This window comes from Lepidochelys olivacea (assembly GCF_965140295.1).
Source record: "Lepidochelys olivacea isolate rLepOli2 genome assembly, chromosome: 10".
Lineage (NCBI taxonomy): Eukaryota > Metazoa > Chordata > Testudines > Cheloniidae > Lepidochelys > Lepidochelys olivacea.
The window spans coordinates 4,824,037-4,844,202 of record NC_140420.1 but is presented as its reverse complement, the minus strand read 5'-3'; the positions used below and the strand labels follow the sequence as shown (position 1 = coordinate 4,844,202).

Sequence of the window (20,166 nt, the reverse complement as noted above, 5' to 3'; positions counted from 1 at the left end):
TGGCCTCAGAATGTCATAATCCGGCCCTGCCTGAGGCCCAGTAAAGCAGCTGTCATGTAACAATCATTGTACTTTAAAGAGGTTGTTTCTTTTCATTAGATTTTTAAAAATTGCTTCCTTTGCTACTATAAACAAACTGAGGGCTGATTATGAATTTTAAGTTCATACTCACATCTCTGGGTCTTTCTGTTTATTATAGCAGGGAACTGAATTCTTCTTGGACTTTTTGATGTCCTGATTGTGTATTAACCTCACGTCTGGGAAATAGCAAATAAAGGATAAGTCATACTGTGTGAGGGAGGGGGTAGATGCCAGCACTCCCAAATTCTAATCTCACTTGTGCCAATGATTTACTGTGTGATTGTAGACAGGTCACCAACTGTTCTGGACCCCATGCAGTCCTTATAAGCGGGTGGAGTCTCCTTTAGGTGCAGTGGAGATCTGACGCTTCTCCCAGGGCTGAATTTAAACCTCTGTGCCTCCATTTCCCCCCGAGGACACTGCAGACAACAGCAAACTGCTCTCTGCAAGGATGTTATGAAGTTTAATTTGTAAGTGGCGAGCCAGGGCAGACCCGTGGAAAGAACGTTTGACTAAGTGCATCTGCTGCATTGCCAACCCCAAGGATTCAAAAATCATGAGACACCCCCCCCCCCAAATCATGCAGTCTTTTGTTTATTGAATCCCCCTCATGTCTGTTTAGTGTTGCAATTTTTCCAACAGTATTGAATAAGGTGGTCTGGATCTTGCTTGCTAGCTGATGGGGCAGAACTTCCAGCTTCTCTCCAGCCCCCAAACTTGTAATCAATTGTGTGCTCTTCCCCCCCAGCAGAGAAATTAATTATGCCCTCTCCACCCCCAAATTGGTTCCTTCCCCACCACAACAGTCCTCCATGTTAAAGAGAGACAGACTCTTCCTCTAACAGAAATGCCAAACCAAAGGCTCAAAGGGCATAGTGTGTTTCAGGTCTGTCTTTTGATTTCCATTTTAAAGGAACATTTTTAAATACAATCCAGACCTACTTTTGAAAGTGTTACCCAGGCCCCACTGACTTTCCATGAAACTTAAGTACTTTTGAACATTTTACTCCTTAACCATTAGTAACAAGTAAAATACATTTACATTCTTTCCCTTTAGATTACTGCCCTGATTTATGCTCTGTTTACATGTCTTTCCACTTTGCAGTAATAACGTTCAAACTGTTTTTCTTTTCTAATTGAAACTGTACAGGTTTTAGAGACAGTTGGGAAATCTGTGTTTCAGAAACTGCAGTATTTGGACATTTATATTTCACTTTTTAGAGTGTGTAAAAAACCCACCCACCCCTAAATTTAAGTCATGTCCCTTTAAAATACTTTCATCATGTGACTGCACTGGCTGGCAAGCAAAAAATTAACTCGAATTCAAGAGGAGACAAAGTCCACCATGCCCACTTTACTTATCAGGCAATAAACAGAAGAGGAGGAACTAGATTCAGAGGCTTGAAATGACTCAGCATTACTCAGTTTCAGCTGAGAATCATTTATTGAAAAACATACATTTAGTTTGTAACTGCGCAACCGGAAGAGACACAGGAGGAGAACGTAATTAGGAGCCCAGTTCATTAAGATATGGGTGTCAGAATTTTCCAAGTGTGTATTCTACCACTTTGTGCTCATATCATGTCCCCCGAGCAAGACAAAAACACTGCACGGTCAGCTCCTACATAAACTGTCTCTGCAGACTTCTCCCCCCCAGGCCCCGCTCCTAAGCTGCATGCACCATAAGAGTGACAGGTGTTAGAAGTGAAAGTATTAATCGCAACGTGCATCTTTGCTGCATTTGAGCAGTAACCACTTCAGAGCTTAAAATAGATACTACAGTAGCCACGCGTTGGATAGTGTTCACCCTCCAGGCTTTGTGGGCACTATTACATGGCTTATGGTTCTTTAAAAAAAAAAAAAATGGAGAAGGAGAGTGAAAGAGGTTTATAGCGATATCCCTGGATGAAAGCCAGAGTCTCTGAGCACTTTACAAACCTACACACAGTAGCCCTAGCCTCCTGAAAAGTACATGCATTGTTTAACCATGCAGAAATTGAGGGACAGAGAAGGTAAGGGGCCTGTCCAAGGTCAGAAAGACTCCAGAAAGGGGAGCCAGGACTCCTCTGCCCTAGCCACTTGGGGTGGGAGGGAAGTTACTTTTGAAATCTATCCTCCTTAAAGCGCAGTTCTCTGAAGACTCTAGTGACACCAGCTCTGGCTCAGAGATGCAGATGTGGAAGTTGCTCCAAGTAGGACAGAATGAGCAGCTTGTGTTAATAGGGTGCTTTTGGCCATATATTTAAAAGAAGCCTTTTTAATGAGGGAGCGGAAACGAACCCTGATTCATGGCACAGATGGTAAGGGGGCACGGACACCATGCTAGGTCCCTCTCCCGCCCCACCAGCTCACTTGAAGCCTATCTTCCAGCACGGACACTGAAAACTCTCGGCAGCAGTTCTGTGACATGGCAAAATTCTGCCTATTTTCCTCCACCCCAGCAGTTACTGAGAGATCTGGAAGACCGTCCTTTGCTCTGAAAGAGACCAAGTGGTCCCTTTTTGTCCAGAGTACCAACCCACAAGCAGCATGAAAACAAAGACCCAGAGAACGGGTGGGGAAAGTCAGGCTTAATTCACCCCCTCTGTGCCATGCACAGTCTCTGCCAGGGAGGCAGGGTTTCCATGCTCTCGATCTGCTTTTGTAAAATTGTGCTCTGTTCACCAGGATTAACAGACTGTTTAAATGAACACAGCAGCCTGGGGAGGAAGTTGCCATCATGTCTGTTTCAGGCTGGCTGCCTAGTCCGATCATCTAGATGTGCTTGCAGTTCATACCAGGGAGGGCTCTTTGAGCCGCAAGGAAAGGAAAGTTTAAGGAACAAAAGTTGTGTTGGAAGACACCCTGGATCTGCCTAGAAACCAGGCTTTAGTGCAGCTGAGTGACCAGGGCAAGCTTTGATTTCTTTACATTTAACAGCACTCTAGAAGAAGCTTCTGCTGGAAGACTAAGAGATTGCAGGAGCTAAGGGGTTAAACCCGGCAACTCTCGTTTCTGCTCCTATTGAAGCAGGCCCTGAAGGGTAGCCATTGTTTCAAACCAGCTGGTACCTTGATGATCTTGGGCACAACAGTAACCAGAACTCTTGAATCTTTTTGCCAGAGAGGTCAGTTGGGCTAATCCTGCTATGTTAAAGTAGCATTTACAGCATAAAGAAGCTATCCTGATGGCACAATGGTAGGAAAGGTTATATCTACGGTCTAACTTAATAGCTACTCAAACTTGTAGGACATGCATTTACTCACTAAACCAAGTTAGTTCTCTTTAGGATCAGACTGGTCTATCGGCCGAGTCCCTGCCTAAGGCTCGGTGTTGTTACAGGCACTATTCATAGTTATACTTCGGAGGGGAGTCAGTGGGTACATGCAAGCTGCTTTTTAAGCCGTTAATATGCAGCTGTTCATACTTGAAGGGTATAAGCAACATCATGGCCCATCAGTCTGAAAAACATGCTGTCTTTAGAAATTATTGATCTCTAAGATGCAGAAGGAAAGGGGTGGGTAGAAGGCGTGGGAGGGGGAACTACACTCTAATGCAAGCTTGGACAGTCTTATTTCTACAGCCAGATGTATCCAGATACCAAGCAAGCTGGGCAGCATATTTAATGAATTAGACCCTTAATTGCTGGTGACAAAGTGAGCACTGCACTATGACAAGTGAATGTAGCAGATCTTAAAGTGACAGAATCAGAAAGGTTAATTTCATAAGTTGCAAAAGGATTCGTTAGACAGCCATTTGTTTACGTGCATTCCACACAATTTACTTTAATTGTGGAAGTCTCCTGGCCCAATCCTGCAGTCCATATGCAGGCAGATCTCCTATAAAGCTAACTGAGTTTTGCCCTGGTAAGGACGAAGCCCTCGAATGTGCCTTCCCCTCCCACCACTACATACTGAACATTTGTAAGGATTCATGCAAAACCTCACTGCATCTGACAGTTTGAAAGCCAGGAATAAATATTCTTTAACATCTTATAAATAAGCCATAGAACATCTTAACGAGAGCAAAGTGCTTTTTATCCCCACCCCACTTAAGACAGTTAAAAAAACCTAACTGTGAATGTGTCTCCACCACAACAGAACAATGAAACTTCTAGTTCCTAAAACACGATAAAACTGACAGGTAAGTGTTTCAGACAAAGTACTCAGTCTTTTGGTACCCTGAAGTTATCCTTCTCTTTTCTGATGGCTCCCATTGTTCGAATGGGATCAGTTTCCCCAGCATGCTGCTGGACTGTCTTCTCTCTAGCAGAAGTAAAATAGACAAGCCAATTTTATTTCACTGCAATAAGACTGTGTATATTAATCATATTTTAACTCAAACCAGAAATATTATAACTCAGACCTGATTTCACATTTAAGTTACAATCACACAAACTTCTAGGCAGTATTTCTTGCAAAGCGCCTGCTCACAGGATACTTATCGACCCATGAAGATGTGAGGGCAGAGCATGGTTTCTCTGGGCTGACCAGCACAATCCAGAACTGAACCCTGTCATAGTGTTCACAGCGATCTTAAGAATTTTTAAAGATGCAGTCGTCAGCCAGAACAGATTGCAAGTGATAAAATCAACATGCTGAGAGGAGGTGCTTACATCTCCAGATTTGCACTCTCAGAATATACAGCATGAACGAGGAACACGTCACTCAGCCAAGAAACAGATCTTCGCTCGGGTCAAATTGTATAGCATTCTTAAGACTTAGCCAGTCACTACACCTTCATCTGTTGGCACAAATCTCTCCCAGGATAAATAGTTACGCATGTGAGAAGAGGTCACAGAATGGAACAATTTAAACGCAAGTAATGCCACAGAAGCACCAGCTCCCTTGCTCCTCATAATTGTTTTAAGTGACACCGGTCTCCATCGAAACTGAAATTTGCTGATGAAAGGCAGAGCAACAAGCTGCGATTGCTGCTTTCTTTAGAGGTCATGGCCTCCCCCATTTCCTTATAACCCAGGATAATATCAGGATCAGCCATGCATACACAGGTACCTCACTCGCATGAAGGGGTTGTATGTAAACTCCTCTGCAATCGTAGACGGGATAGTTGGTTCGCCACTGTCATATTTTGCCTGTAAAAAAGGGAAAGATTTCTGCTTTATGATGGGTACAGATGTGAAAAGCAATGGTCTTCAGTATCGTGCAGTAAAGCTAAGAGACAGAGTCAGTGCTGTGTTTCATTGCGACATTCAGAGCAGCTAGAGGCAATGCATACAGGCCATCCACAGGCCAGACTGCTCTCACCAGGGGAAAAATGGCATAATCCTTCCCCAAATGGACACATAGGTGCAACATTCAAACAGATGCAGGACACAGACAGACGCTGAGCGGCCCCATTCACAACCCTCTAGAAGCAGGAATAGCACATGGGGAGGTGGGACTGGGAAGGGCAGAGGGAAGCTGGATGTAGGGCCAGTGCTGGCTCACAGGGTCTTCGGCCGTCTGGAACTGCCCCTTCGGCTTTGCTCCGCACGTTCGGGGTGCGGGTGGGGAGAGGGGGGGTACCCTCCTGCTGCTCCCACCAGTGAGGCTACAGCTGTGGCCTCTTTGGGATAAAGACAGTGTGTGAGCTCCGCCCATCTGCTTCGCTCCCGCCGCCAGCCCCAAACCCCTTCGTGCTGCTGGGTTTAACCAAACTCAGGACACGACCTGCCTCAGCCTCCTGATCCCGGTCATTGCCCTCACCTCATCCCTGCTCTCCATTCCTCTCAGCATCCCTGCCGTCCCACAACCACACTCTCCTCCTGCCTCCTCACCTCCTAGCACCACGGCTCCACCCACAAACCTTGCACGACTTTGATGGAGGTGTACAGGTCTCCTCCGCCACCACATCACATCAGTGCCAGTGCCCTGCTTCTCCCTCTTATTTGTTAGACTCACTTGTTGCATCGTGTCCCACCCTTGACTAAGATCTGAGGCAGCGGCCATGTCTAGATGCACTTGTACAATGCCTCCCCCTTACAGGGCCCTGATCCCAAAAGAGGCTCTGGGGTGCTACCCCCACTATAAAAATAATTCTAATAACCCACTAAGCCGAATGCCAAGATCCCACTTACCTTAGCCCAGGCTAGTTTTTGCTGGATGGCAGCATTATTGGGTTCAACATGACGGGCAAATTTTAGGTTGTTGATCGTGTATTCGTGACCACAGTAAACTCTCTAAGAGAAGGGGAAAAAATGTTACACTCACACCGCTTCATATCCCAGGATCTCAAAGCACCATTACAGATGTTAGGGCTGCAAACCTGGCTCCACTGGAGTTCATGGCAAGGGCTCATAATCCTCTAGGACATGGATATATATTCTATCCACCATACGGAGGCACAGAGGAAATGGGGAAGAGATCTGCCTGATGTTACATGGCAGAGCTGGGAAGAGAACCCAGAAGTCCTGGCTCCTAAGTCCTCTGCCCTAGCCTGCATTCCCTCTTTATGAGCAGAGGAGGGATCAGTGGACCAGTGCTCCCTTCTCCACGGACCCCTGGCTGTTCTACATGCAAGACAGTCCCTGGATATAGCCCTTGTTCATTCTGAAAGATCACTTCCCCCATTTTGAATACCAATTCCTTCTTAAGTCTGCAATAGGTTCAGCTTGGTGAATTTGCTAACATGAGATGAGGAATCGATACCGTTTCAGGGTCCAGGCGGCCTAAAATCTCTATCAGTGCTTTGTACATTTCCTCTGGGGTTCCCTCAAAGAACTTCCCACAGCCAGCCACGAACAGTGTGTCACCTGGGAGAGAGGACAGGACACAGTGTCACGACCAGACAACACACTGGAGCAGACAATCCCAGGGGAAAAAAAAAAAATCGGTACTGTGGCTGGTCATAAATCATCATTACACGCAAGCTTCCCACACACACAGTTTTGCCACCTTAAGCAAGGAACATGGCTAGAAGGCCATGCTATAGATCCAATGGACGTTGGTCTGTAAAGAGATACGTGAGGGTGCCTAACTCTTGGTTGTTTGGGTACGCTGACGAGAGCCTGTTAAGGAGCAGGTACACATGATCAAGTTCAAAGCATCAGACCTACTTCACTTGAGGCAGGATCACCACCCAGGTTTCCAGAGACCAAAAGTGAATGCACTACCCACTAGTATAGTCGCCCACCTAGTCTCTCCTCCAGTTAGCTACACAACTAACAAAGTTGTAAGAAAATATAGGAAAGCAAACATGGGCCAAATTAGCGATTGCTAATAAAATTCCAAGCCTCGCTAGTTGGACAAGTTTAGGGAAATTTCCATTTAGTGAGCTGTGGGGGGCATGGATCAGCATTCATGTCGCACTCCTCATCAACACTCGGCCAGGGCAAGCTAGTGATCCAACCGGCGGACCAAATTCAATGATGAATCTTGGTCACGTGCCACCTGAGGCAAGTTGCACATAGGCTAAGAAGAAGTGAGCTGTGATTGTAACAAGGAACAGGGAAAGAAGCTAAATCTGGATAATCAGGAGAACATAAGCAGAGGAAAGACCTGCATTTCTCAGCAACACAGATCAGAGGCAAAATAAACCACCCAATTCCTCACCTGTAAAGACAGCGGGAGGCTCAGAACTATTTGGTTTAGTCACATAATAACAGATGTGTCCAGAAGTGTGACATGGCGTATAGAGGCATTTCACATGAAGAGATCCCACCTGAGGAGAAGGCCAAAGAATGAAGTTAGGCCACCGTGCACTGGTGGCAAGGGAGATTAACTCACTGTTTTTCTAGTTGTACGATTCAGGCAAGTTCTCAGAGCTGCAGAGTAAAATCTCAAGTCAGGTTGCCACGGGAGCTCAGCAAAGGTAAGGAGGGGTGAGCTTACCAGAGAATGGAGCGTATTACTTAAAAGCAGGTGCTGAGTCACTCTCACTTACATGCAGAGTAACTCAGTCCTTGGCAGTGAATGAGGCCATGACAAGAGCAAACAGATTGAGAGACATACAAAACCCAAACAAGTTAATCAAGTGTAAACAGCTACTGCCAAGAGCTGTGTTAAAGGGGACATGAGCTATACCCAGAGACACATACTAAAACAGCCTGCTCACCAGGCTAAGGGGCCATTTATCACAGACATGAGTTAAATTTTAGTGCCCCCCCCCACACACACACGCTTCCCAGTGTCTCCTTGTGCTTCCTTTTTTGCTAAATACATCCCTAAATGTATATTTCTGGGACAAGCAGAATTCCTGTGCGTCAGCAACATTGCCGCACGTTTTACTGCGTAGGCGCCAAACGTAGCTGGCAGATACCTCCACTGCAGTTAAACCAAAGCTTTGTCGAATAACCTTCGTTTGTTCAGCTTAGGAAGAGCAGCACCAGTCCTGAACCACTCACTTCCCCCTGCCAAATGCTGCAGTCCAGCCAGAGCAAGGAGGAGAGAGTCTCCACTCTGCGTTTGCAGATCTACAGGAGCTGATTTTTAAACCTTAGTCTTAAGTACCTCTCTGGCCTCCATCGCCACAGTGTCTAAGCACCTCAAAATCTCTAAATGCATTTATCCTCACAGCACCCCTGTGAGGCAGGACAGTGGTATTATCCCCATTGTACAGATGGGGAACAAAGGCAGTGACTTATCCAAGGTCACACAGGGACTCTGGCAGAGCAGGGAACTGAACAGGTTGTGACCCATGAACCCTTAGTGGCATCCTTAGTGGAACCCTATGTAGAGACCTGTGGCATCTGTCCAGCTCTAGACAGGCTTCTCAAGTGGAAGGCACATTCTGGATTGGGGTTTTTTTTGTTTTTACCTGAAATGATGTAGAGTGAGACACTTTCTGTGTCAAGGCTCCCACTCGGTTGTCTCCTCCATACACTCTTAACCCAGACTCCATCTTCACAAGCTTCTCGTTACCCCCGGCATGGTCCCTAGAAGGTCAAAAGGTCACGTTTTGGGAGACCACAAGATGCATTTCTTACAACTCTGGCCCTCCTCTAGCTACACTGCAAAGTCTGGCTCGTTACCAGGCATTGAATTTTACCACCTTTTGTAACGTAAGCAGCTACTTGTTTCTGTTTCCCTGCACTTCACCTCCACACACAGTTTCAGAAGATTCATGGTCACCATCTCCTCCCTGAGGCTAGGCCCCACCAAAGCTATTGCTTGACTTCATTGTTCAATTATGTTTTAAGAGGAAGACCGGGACAATTTCTGCCGTGGGTCTCCCCACTGCACCTGTGCTGAAGTTTACGGGGTATGTGTTCATTACAAAAAAAGAAAAGATGCAAAGACCAAGGCACATTATTGACAAGACGTGAGGATTTTCAGGAGAGCTGGAGGAAGATTTCAGATCTCAATTCACAATGTAACAGCATTTTCTAGTCTTCAACATGAGATTTTAGAATTGGATACGGTCTTTTCTGCAGAGCAAGAAGAGGGGCTAATGGGACGTGGGCCCACGTTCTTAGAGGTATTTAGGCACTTAAGTGCCTCTGAAATCAATGGAAGACAGGTGCCTAAATACTACAGAGGATCTGTGCTTTGGACACTGTCATGATGGGTGCTCTACAAGTACACAGCTAGGCCAGTTAAACAGAAGTGAGCCATCATGAGTCATTCTTTTTCATTGCCATGAGAAAGCTGGTAGCGTCACCAGCTCCAATTCCATCGCCTAAGCCTGTATTAAAAGAGCTTCCTGAGAGCTTTCATTCCCACCAGACTTTAAATCAGATGGGTGTTAAGTAAATCTATCTAAACAAGATGCCAAGTGAGGGGAAGCCAGAGCAACTGTCAAACCAGTTTCCTCACTCCACTTTCCCTGAGGCTTGATTCAGCTCTCAGTTACACACACGCAGCATCCAGCAGTGATAAATGCATGCACATACCCAAGGACCAAACTCTGCCGCCGGTAATCTGCTTTATTGAAGTGGGTCTTCCTGTCTCTAAATTGGATTCCAAGCCCAGTGAAGCCAGTGGGCAGACTGCCATCGACTTCGATGGGCTCTGGATCAGGCCCACTAAGCCTAACAGGGAATCTCCTTGTAAAGGTTAGTACATTTCCACTGAGCCCTGGCTCCTCTGAGCAGGAACTCATGTGTGGGGACCAATAATATCTGGAAGAACCACCCCTTGAATTGTGCTTTGGATGAACAACTGCCTCCAGAGGCAATTCTACCCTACCCTAAGATTATAACATCGCAGAACATAAGTGTTACCAATGGTGATGGGTAGTTAGAACGGTAGTCAACTTCACGCCATGCTTTCTGACCACTTCCACAACCTACAAACAGAGCATCATAGAAACATTAGACCTCATACAACCTGGCTTAGGCATGGCCTCAACCATGAGTAGGGGCTTTTGTGCCTCTATTACGGTTTGTAAGGAGCTGAGCCAGAACCTGCATCCCAGAACTCGGGCAAGGCTCCCATTAACTATGCTGGGAATGACACCGGAGTAAGGACTGCAGATCAGGTCATTAGGGCTTGCCAGACTGGATCAGAACATCAGTCCAATGTTCCACCTCCGGCAAATACTCGTTACTTCATAGGAAGCCAAGAAAAACCTCCATACTGCACCCAGGGCAGATAAAGGGGAAAAAAATATCCCTCCTGTTCACATCCCAATAAATACAATTTGATTACCCTTATCTGAGCAGCTGTATCGACCAGTAAGCATGACTTCATCCAGCCTTTCTACCCCTAACCCAGAGCAAGGTTCATGGCTTAATCATTTCCTGCATTTAAAATGCAGGGCTAGCATAGGCAGCAGCCAGCCAAACCCAGCTCCCCTTTCACCAGGCAGAGCGCTTTAGCCAGAGCACCATGGAGCGTCACCTTCTGGGGTTGCACAGGGTCAACAATCGCTGCCTCTTTGGTTTCCTCATCGATGATGAGATACATGTAGTTGTCCGTGAGGGCTGGAAGCAGCTCCACCTTCATGTTGGTCTGTGTGACTATCTTAGACTTTCTCAGATCAGAGTCGGCGTGGAGGAAGCCAGCTCCTGGCCGTGTTGCACCTGGAGATGCAGAGGATATTTGAAAATATGGTTGGTGCAGCAGCAAAACTGGCAGTGGGGAAAGAGTATAGGGGATCCTGTGGCTCTGAACGCCAAGGCTCTGAAGGGCCCCGGAGAAAAGCAGTACATGGCTTAGTGCGGTCTCCTGCTAGAGCCGATATAGGCTACCACATCTAGGAGAAAAATCAAGGGCACAGGAGGGGTGAATTCTCCCAGGCAGGATGCCACCTGCCACAACGAGGAGTGAAATGGCTAGCACGTGGCAGTACGGCCCTGCTTCCTCAGCAACACCCAGGAGAAAACCTGGCAAGTCACCACAGAGATGAGAGACAGGCCCTGGCCCAGGGCGCTTACAGTCATCAATGAACCTGTTTGCATGAGCAAAGTTACACAAGGTCTGTGTGATTGCAGGACTGGGCCTAATTTAAGACCTGACAGAGGGGTAATAGAGCAGGCAGAGGGGGGTGGAGGAGGGCTGACAGCTGTCACAGCAGTAGGACTACGGGGTTATCAGCAAAGGCCAGTGTACAGCACAGTGGAGCCAAAAATAAACCCCCCCCATGTTTTACAGCCGTGTTTCTCAACGGCCAGTCCAAGGAGCAGTGCCAGTCCCTGAGATCTCCCTCACACAGGTTAGAAAGGCAGCATGCCAGTCCCTGGTATCAAAAAGGTTGAGAAATGCTGTTTTAGAGCATAGACAGACACCTTTGGCTTATTCCTTGTAGACACCATAGCAGCAAGGTAAGCAAAGGGGGAGAGAATGCTGGATTCTCTGCGGAGAATGCTGGACTCCCCTCGGTATACAGGTTATTAACCAACATACACTCTGGAGGAAAGGTTTGGGTTAGTGGGCTACAGCCACTCAGATGTGACAAAAAGAGGTGTTCTGCTGTTTGCTTCGGGTGAAGTGTTGAAGCAGATCCAGGACATTTTACACGAAAACAGCCCAAAGTAAAAAAGAAGCCTATTTAACTCCACAGGGAATCGGTATGTAAAACAACAGCCAATGGGCAAAAGGCTCAGCCATTTAAATGGTGGAGATGAGCAAGAGAGGACAGCCCACTTGGCCTCCTGTTTCTAGAGCCTCTAGTCACCTACTCACCAATTTCAGGGCTCTTAAGTATAGTTGTTAAAAGTTTAAAAAAAAAACCCAACAACAACAACAAATGTTCCACTCAGGGAGGATCACTGTCGCCTGTAAAATCTTGCTCAGTGTAAGCCAGTTGTCTGGGATGAAATTCACCTCTTATGGCCAGCACAACATGAGCCAGCACAACATGAGCATTACAGAATCACTGAGAGGTGCAAGACCAGGGCCCCGTTGCACTGGGTGCTGTACAGACACACACACACAGACAGTCACCGCCCTAAGGCACGTTCAGTCTAAATTGACAAGGTGGCAGCCCAGAGAGGGAAAGTGACTTGCCTGAGGTCACACAGTAGCTCAGTGGCACAGGTAGGAATAGAACCCAGTGCTGCCACTGGACTGTTCCGCTTCCCCACAATATGGCTTGTGCTGGCTTCTGTCTGTGGGATAATAGATAGAAGAATAGGAAAGAAGAAATATCTACGTTTCTGGAAGAGGTTTCTAAACAGGCTTTGGGATGCACAGTACACAAGCATCACAACAGTGGAGACACACCAGACCTAGAGCTACAATCCAGCTTCATCGGTGTTACGAGCATTTGGCACACGAAAAAGCCTATGAACCACAGTCTCGCCCGCCCTCTCCCCCCGGGACATTTAAAGTATTTCTAAATTTATATTTAACAACACACACACAGCCCTAGAATGGCAGGAGACATTAGGACTTTAGAGACACAATGCACCAACAGGAAGCGTAGGGAAACAGACTCCCTAAGTCACTTCATAGCCAGCTCTTACGAGTTCAATGAAAGACCTTCTCTCCCCGCACCTGCTCCTTTGCCAAGGATCTTCCACACCCCCCCATCTTTCCTCACCTGGCTTGGAAGCCTCTAAAGGGACGCGGCAGGACCATGCAGTACCTCAGCAGAGACTAACAACAGCTACAAGAGTCAATAGGGATTTAAGCAACAAGAAAACTTCAGCGAGGGAGCAGTTCTACTATGTCGCCTGGAGGTCTGTTCACATGGTCCTCGTTAAGTAGGTCACTGCGTCTCAAGAAGGTACCGTCTCCCACTCTGTTAGCGTGACAAAAACTGAAGCCAAATTGGAGTTCCTTATGGCAACTGCTGACCCATTTAGTCCAAAGTGTCTCTCACCCTGCTGACAGCAGCAGCTCTTTGTCTAAGCAGCAGAACCCGTTTCTGTCCCAACCCTGTGAGACTTTTCCGGTAGTTTCTCCCTTGCAGAGCTGCCAACTGTTGCAATTTTACACTAGTTGGCATTTTTCTTAAAGCCCCAGCTCCTGGAGTTAGGGGATTGTGTGAGAATCTCAGTCTGCATTTTGAAAGTATGATTCTAGCCCCCGTATTGCAGGCAAAAACCTGATGACCCACGTGCACCCTAAAGGCTCAGAACTCAAATAAAAAGAACCCCCAAATATTTAGCCTTTTTTTTTTTTTTTTTTTTTTTTTATAAAGTCTCATGATCTTCTGAGGCCTGACATGGTTTTTGTCTGTTCACAACTGGCAATGTTGTGCTTGCCAAGATGAAATGCCCTTCTCTCCCAACACAGCGTCTGCCCATGGCTACAGCAAATGCTCCAGGTGAATGTGCTTTCCATCTGATCTCACTCCTGATGAAGCCGGGGTAGAACTGCCCTAGCAAGACTGGAACCCGCTCGCCCGATCAAATAGCCTCCTATGGGAATTCAGCCATCCATCTCCCTGGAACAGAAACCGGCTGTCTTAATGCCGGAGAGAATTGATGCGCAGCAAAGAAGACAACCGTGTTGCTTTGAAGTGTGGGGACACAAGGGGCTGGTGTTTCATTTTACTCCCAGGACTCCAGCCCAGTTTTTTCTGAGATTTGGCAATTCGCAATTTTCCTAGAGTGCCACAGGCACAGCAGGAAACCGAAATTGCAACTGAGGCAGCTTCTGAGCGAGCCTCTCAGATGGCTCAGGAATGTCCATGTTTGAGGAGAGACGTTTTTAAAAGGCCTTGTAGTCTTGCTATAGCTTATAAAAAACAAGGCCCGTAGAACTTTAGAATATATGATGTTAAATCTACTGTGGAGCTTCACTTTGCAACCATCTGAATCTCTGCAACCATCTCAGTACTGGCAAGCGTAATAACCCGTTGGAAAACTTAAGAGGCAGACAGTTGTTGCTGTAGGTCCCCTTTGGCTTATTTATCTGGCCCAGAGTCCTTGGTTTTCCACTCCACACCTGCCTTCCGCCTCATATTAAACTAGAGCTGTAAGATCAGTAAAGGAAGAGAGTGTAAGAATCTAAAATGCAATACTGCAAAGAAAATCCCCAACTCTGAAGCATAACAGAGCATACACATAAGAGGCATTTGACAGAGAAGACACTTTAGCATCCATACCTGCCAATTGGTGTTATGGAGCAGGGAAATCCCTTTTATAAAAATAAAGCTATCATTCCTCGGCAGGAGAAACACCAAAAACAAACCAATCCTTCTTCCCCGACCCAAATCTGGCGTACTTCAATAGGGTAAAACCATTTCCTCATCTCCCCCAACCTCTCCAACCCTGTTTACAGTTAAATTAGGCTCTGACCCTGCAAACACTTATGCACATGCTTAAATTTTAAGTAAGGAAATAGTCCCATTGACTTAAAGGTAATCATATTAGTATTTAGAGGTTCTGGCCACAAATTATTTATCAGATCCTTGAGAGGGGGTTTTCATGCAAGCACTTGCCTTTAAAATACCAAAGTGTGATCGGAATAAAATAAATAAATAAAAATAAGCGTGCACACACTTTGAAATGCCCTCCGAATTTCCAGCTGTAACTCAGACCTAGTTTTCAGAGCTGTTCTCATCTGGTCTACAGGTGCATAATTTCCTATCTGTGCACACTGATGCTATCAGAACTGGTTCTGTTTAAGATGTCATTCAGCCTCATAACATTACGTAACTGGTCCCACTATTCAGGACCATATCACAGCATTTATTTCAATGTCACTATATGAGCCTTAATAAAACGTACCCTAAAACATTAAGGCCTAATGGTTTTATTTTCATATTGTTCCTTAATATGTTATCATACTTGGGGTCTGATCCAAAGCCCCTTGAAGTCAACAGAAAGATTTCCATTGACTTCAGCAAGTTTGGGATCAAGTTCTTTGGTCATATCTTCTGGTACCACTCTTCAGTGTACAGGTGTGATTCTGCACTTGAAGAAGGGCGTGTTTGCAGATAGGAAACTGTTCACATTATCCAGCATATGGATGTACGCTGAGGAGACGAAGCAGAGTTTAATGCAAGACTTCTGTATGAGAGGCGTTATGAATTCATTCCTTCTACACTATTAGGGATCCGATAGGAAATTTATATTTATTTAATTTCCGAATCTGGTACCTGCATGTCTTGTGTTCTACATTCGCAGCTTCTTCTCCAGATAGAATGGACTACAACAAACTACTTCTTATATCAGTTGTGAGACTTTATCTTTTTGGTCATACTGCTTGTATGGTTCTCAGAATTTTGATATGACTTATGCTCCTGTTTGTGTTGCTACCACCTGAGTGATTAATGCAATTTGCAATAGCAGCTCCCAGAAATACATCTGGGAAGGGCCAATCACATCATTATGCTTTTATAATAAGCATATAATTACCCTAATACTACTTAGCACTTATGTCCTGCTTTACATGTTCAAAGCACTGTACAAACATTCAAGTTCTGGCAAACTGTGGGGTCCCTAATAATCCAAAGGGATGACAGAGTTGCTTATAAAATACTGTACACTTTTCAAGTTTGACAGCAAATGAAGTCAATAATAGATGGTTTAGGGTCATTCCTACAACTGGATCCATGTAAAATCCTCTGCTCCTTACTTCACTAGGACTCAGGGTGATAAATTCACATTAAAATCAGAGTTTCAAAGAAGTTCTGTCGCTGTTTAAGTTTGTTCGGGTTTCTAAAAGTTACTAATACAACCCCTCACCCACAAAATATTTATAGTTTATCAATAAAACCAGCTTGGGCTGGGTTTTCAAAATATACTCCAGGAGAACTTCCCACCCAATCATCCTGCTGCAGGAAGGCCAGAAATGAAACGGACTACAGGAAAAAGGGGAATGTCACCTATCTGCGCTCGACCTGTGGAGTTAACTCCCAAAAAATCCCTCAGCGAAAACAGCAGCGTTAAAGCTGTAACCTCCTGAAGGGTCACAACCAGGGTTACAGCCCAAGAGGAAGGGAAGCGTTTGGGGTGCCGATTTTTTAACCTGACGGCCCATTTTTAACTAGGGGATGGTTCCCCCCCCCCCCCCCCGGACTGTCCTTGTTCAGTCGCCTTCAAGGTTATTTCAAGCCCTGAAGTGGTTATAACCGCCCAGCCAGAGGCAGATACCCCCCCCCCCGGCCCAGACCCACTAGACAGGGCTGGTGAAGCACCCCAAAACGGATCCCTCCTCCGGCCCAGAGCAGGCACACGGGGCGGGGGGGAGCCATTCCCCACCCCGAGGCGGCTCTCTGCCCCCTGGCAGGCGTTACAGCCCCGACGCAGACGCGCTTCTTGCGCGTTTCCTTCCCTGCAGCTGGCGAGGAAGCCACGGCTGGGGGGGGGGGGCGTAGTGCAGCCGCAGCGCACGGCGCTGGGCACGGCCAGGGGGTCCCCCCCAGAGCCCCTCTGCAGGGGACGCTCCACCCAGCGCGGCCCGCTCCGGCAGGCGGTGCCCGCAAGAAGCCGCCCCCGCCGCCGCCGCCGCCACCGCCACGTACCCGCTCGGAAGCCCGCCGCCGCCCCCAGCCAAGCCAGCGCGCTGCCGAGCCTCCGGCGGCTCCCGCGGACCATGGTCTCCAGGGCGGCGCGGCAGCCCCCGCTCGCCCGCCCGCCGGCGGGGTTACATAAGAGCCAGCGCCGCACGCTCGGCCGGGTCCGGCCCCTTCCCCTTCCCCTTCCCCGGCCCGCCGCCAGCCAATCGCGCCGCCGCTGGCCGGCCCAGCCCTCCCCAGCGGGGCGGCGTGCCCGGGGCTCCGGCGGGCGACTCCCAGGGCCGCGGTGGGAGGCGCCGCCGCCGCCGCCTGCCCCCCGGTCTCCTGCGCTCGGGTCTGCGCTGCCCCGGGCCCCCGCGCTTGCAGCCTCGCCGACCGCAGCGCGGCCCGCGACGGGCGGGGGTGACACGGACAGACAGACACCCAGACAGACACCCCCCCGATCGCTGCCTCGGGCTTTTCCCTCCGCTCCCGTGTCCCACCCAGACTTGCCTTGCACGCCCGCGGATTGCATCACGGGGACGCTGCCGCCCTCGGCCGGGTGACCCGAGGCATCTGAAGGGATCGCCCCGACCCAGCAGCATAAGGACCGGGGGGGGGGGGGGGGGGAGGGGGTTTGGTTTTGGTTTTTGGGTCTCCTCTCCACTGTGCTCACGCTTTCTGCCTATTGCCTGAGGGACCAGGTGGCCTGGGGAATTTGCCCTGGTGCGTTTTATTCCGTCAAACGGTTGGTAAGCGATAAAGCACACACTGGCACCGCATTTGAACGCCATCCCTGCTCCTCACCGTCATGGGCTGATGAGGAGCAGGGAGGGTGGCTGGCAGGCCATGCATTTAAATACCCTGATTGCAGAAGCAGCTTCGCCCGGGCGGGGGAAAAACCCAGGGGCGGAACCGGGTGTGCCTAGACAACTCTATGGTTTCCAGCTGCGAGCAATTGGATTGGTGCGGGGGAAAATGTGTCTCCTCTGGCCGGCCGTAGCTGTCGGGTGATTGTTCTGCCCTGCTCACAGCTCATCGTCTGACACAGAGGGAAGTTTGCAGCGACGATGGCCTCTTCCAAGCCTTTGGCTAAGTTCTGGGAATGGGGCAGAAACATCATCTGCGTGGGGAGGAATTACGCAGAGCACGCCAAGGAGATGAAAAATGCTCTCCCCAGCGAGCCCCTTTTTTTCCTGAAGCCTTCCTCAGCCTATGTCCGGGAAGGAGACCCCATTATCAAGCCTTATTACTGCAACAATCTGCACCATGAGGTGGAGCTGGGAGTGGTGATTGGGAAGAAAGCCCATGCTGTCTCCCAGAAGGCTGCTATGGACTACGTGGCAGGTTATGCCCTGTGCTTGGACATGACAGCCAGGGACACCCAAGCTGAGTGCAAGAAAAAGGGCCTTCCCTGGACCTTAGCCAAGGGCTTCAATACCTCGTGTCCCGTTAGTGATTTTGTGCCCAAGGAAAAGATACCAGACCCACACAAGCTGCAGATCTGGCTCAAGGTAAATGGCGAGCTGAGGCAAGAAGGGGAAACCTCTTCTATGATCTTCTCTATCCCCTACATCATCAGCTATATCAGTGAAATAATCACACTGGAAGAAGGGGATCTGATTTTGACAGGTAGTCCCAAAGGTGTTTCTGCTGTACAGGAGCATGACGAGATACAAGCTGGGATAAACGGCATCCTCAGTATGCAATTTAAGGTGGCACAGCAATCACGCTGATCTTGATGAGGGAATCTGTCATTTCTTTTTGGGGAGCACTCTACAGATGCCTTTTAAAACAGCCAAAGAATGAAGAAATACCTAGCTGTCTGTTCCCCAGCAGCCTAAAAGAATGTATCGCCCAACCCTCTTGGAAACAATGAAGAATCAAATGTACTGAGCTAAAATATTAGGTTTTGTGAGCCTTCTTATAAAGGCCCCAGATAAGGACTACCACTCTTGTGAAGGTCAAGCTTTTCACATTACTGAATGGCACACAGATCCAGCTAAAAATATGTATATGGTAGAGAGGCGCTCACGCAATCTGGTTAATGTGTTATATTTGAAGGAAGCAGCTTTAAAAAGGAGAGCTGGGAGCGTGTGAGAGAAAGGGATTGTTGTAGTGAAACGCTAGTTTAGGAAGTACTCTAATTAAATTGGTTTAAATTAAATGTTCTGTCATATTGTTTGCCCGAATCCTAAAACTAATTTAGTGCTTCAGGCATATTGTCTTTAAAATAAACATCGATTTTTGCTAAGGCATGCAGAGGCCTTTGGAAATAAGTGTCTACAAATTTTAAATGGTTCAAGAAAATTAGCGTTATCCTCACCACTTTTTCCTCTCTGTTAATTTTTTGGTGGGGCAAGGTGACATTATGGGCACATGAAATTTGGTCTTGTTAAAGGAAAAATTCACTGTGGTATACTTCACCACAGATACATGTTTGCTTCTTTTATATGACTGTCATTAAATACAAATTGTTTTTCAAAGGAGGTTAAAAAATTAAAGGATAGCTGGCATACACAATATACAGTATATTTACAGCTGGTCTGGTAATTAGCTTGGAATTACATGTCATCGAAATCATGCACGTGATTGCCAGGAGGCCTCGTTAATGGCATAAACCTTCTGGTGGCTGATTAACAGAAGTTTGGGGAGAAAGCTGGGTGCTCCAAATTCAGAGGTGAGTGCTGTGTCAGTGGGCAGCCAGAAGGGGAAAGGCATTTTATAAAACACAGCCAACTGTAAAATGGGGATAAACAAGGCTCTCTCACCTGTGCTAAGTGCTTTCAATTAATATTTATTAAAATTAGCAAAATTTAAAATATACCATTACTTCTAACAAACTGGCTTTCAAGAGAATTACTTCATCCAACTATTAGTTAAAAGAAAAATACAGTTTTAAGGAAATTTTCAGCAGTTGGGATCCAGTTGCCACATAAGGAGGGACTATTTTAAGGTTTAAGACCCAATTCTGCAAACGCTTTCTACACACGATAGTATTTAAAGGGCCACTTTCATTTTTTAAACTTTTTAATTACATTTGTGACAGTCCTTAAATGGGTAATTTTTTTTTTAATTCTTTAAAGCAATTTAAAAAATTCTTTCCTGCTGATGTTTAAGGATCTTCTCAGTAAGAGATTGTTTCTCCAAACAGTTAAACAGGAATAATCTCATACATGAGCAATTTAGTCAGTCGAGTAATCCTATGGCGTTTATGTTCCTTGGACGACACCCTGACCATAGAGGGGAAACGGTGAAACTCAGTATGGTACAAAGTACTATCAAATGCACAAAAAGAATAAATTGAAAGCTTTTTGTCCTCCACTAGCTTCT

The 20,166-nt window shown here is 47.1% G+C and overlaps 2 protein-coding genes across 6 annotated transcripts; one reads left to right on the top strand and one right to left on the bottom strand.

The window, feature by feature from the left end:
• Positions 1 to 1,506: 1,506 nt before the first annotated feature.
• Positions 1,507 to 17,455, bottom strand: LOC311527279 (hydroxyacylglutathione hydrolase, mitochondrial). 5 transcript variants are annotated; one of them, XM_084641083.1, is made up of 10 exons: positions 17,343 to 17,455; positions 12,450 to 12,546; positions 10,842 to 11,023; positions 10,223 to 10,287; positions 8,818 to 8,935; positions 7,614 to 7,722; positions 6,711 to 6,814; positions 6,140 to 6,241; positions 5,076 to 5,155; positions 1,507 to 4,325 (listed from the first exon to the last, which is right to left on the bottom strand). In XM_084641083.1, the coding sequence occupies exons 1-10, from the start codon at positions 17,436 to 17,438 to the stop codon at positions 4,226 to 4,228; spliced, it is 1,053 nt and encodes a 350-aa protein (XP_084497209.1). In that variant the 5' UTR covers positions 17,439 to 17,455; the 3' UTR covers positions 1,507 to 4,225. The 5 variants fall into 5 exon arrangements, with proteins under 5 accessions (XP_084497209.1, XP_084497207.1, XP_084497206.1 ...); XM_084641081.1 differs by lacking the exon at positions 17,343 to 17,455 and adding an exon at positions 16,861 to 16,999 and having other exon boundaries at positions 12,450 to 12,550; XM_084641080.1 differs by lacking the exon at positions 12,450 to 12,546 and having other exon boundaries at positions 17,347 to 17,424.
• Positions 17,456 to 17,460: 5 nt separating this feature from the next.
• Positions 17,461 to 19,834, top strand: FAHD1 (fumarylacetoacetate hydrolase domain containing 1). The gene has a single exon (XM_084641090.1). It carries the CDS (start codon positions 17,904 to 17,906, stop codon positions 18,567 to 18,569), a length of 666 nt encoding a protein of 221 aa, XP_084497216.1. The 5' UTR covers positions 17,461 to 17,903; the 3' UTR covers positions 18,570 to 19,834.
• The last annotated feature ends 332 nt before the right edge of the window (positions 19,835 to 20,166 follow it).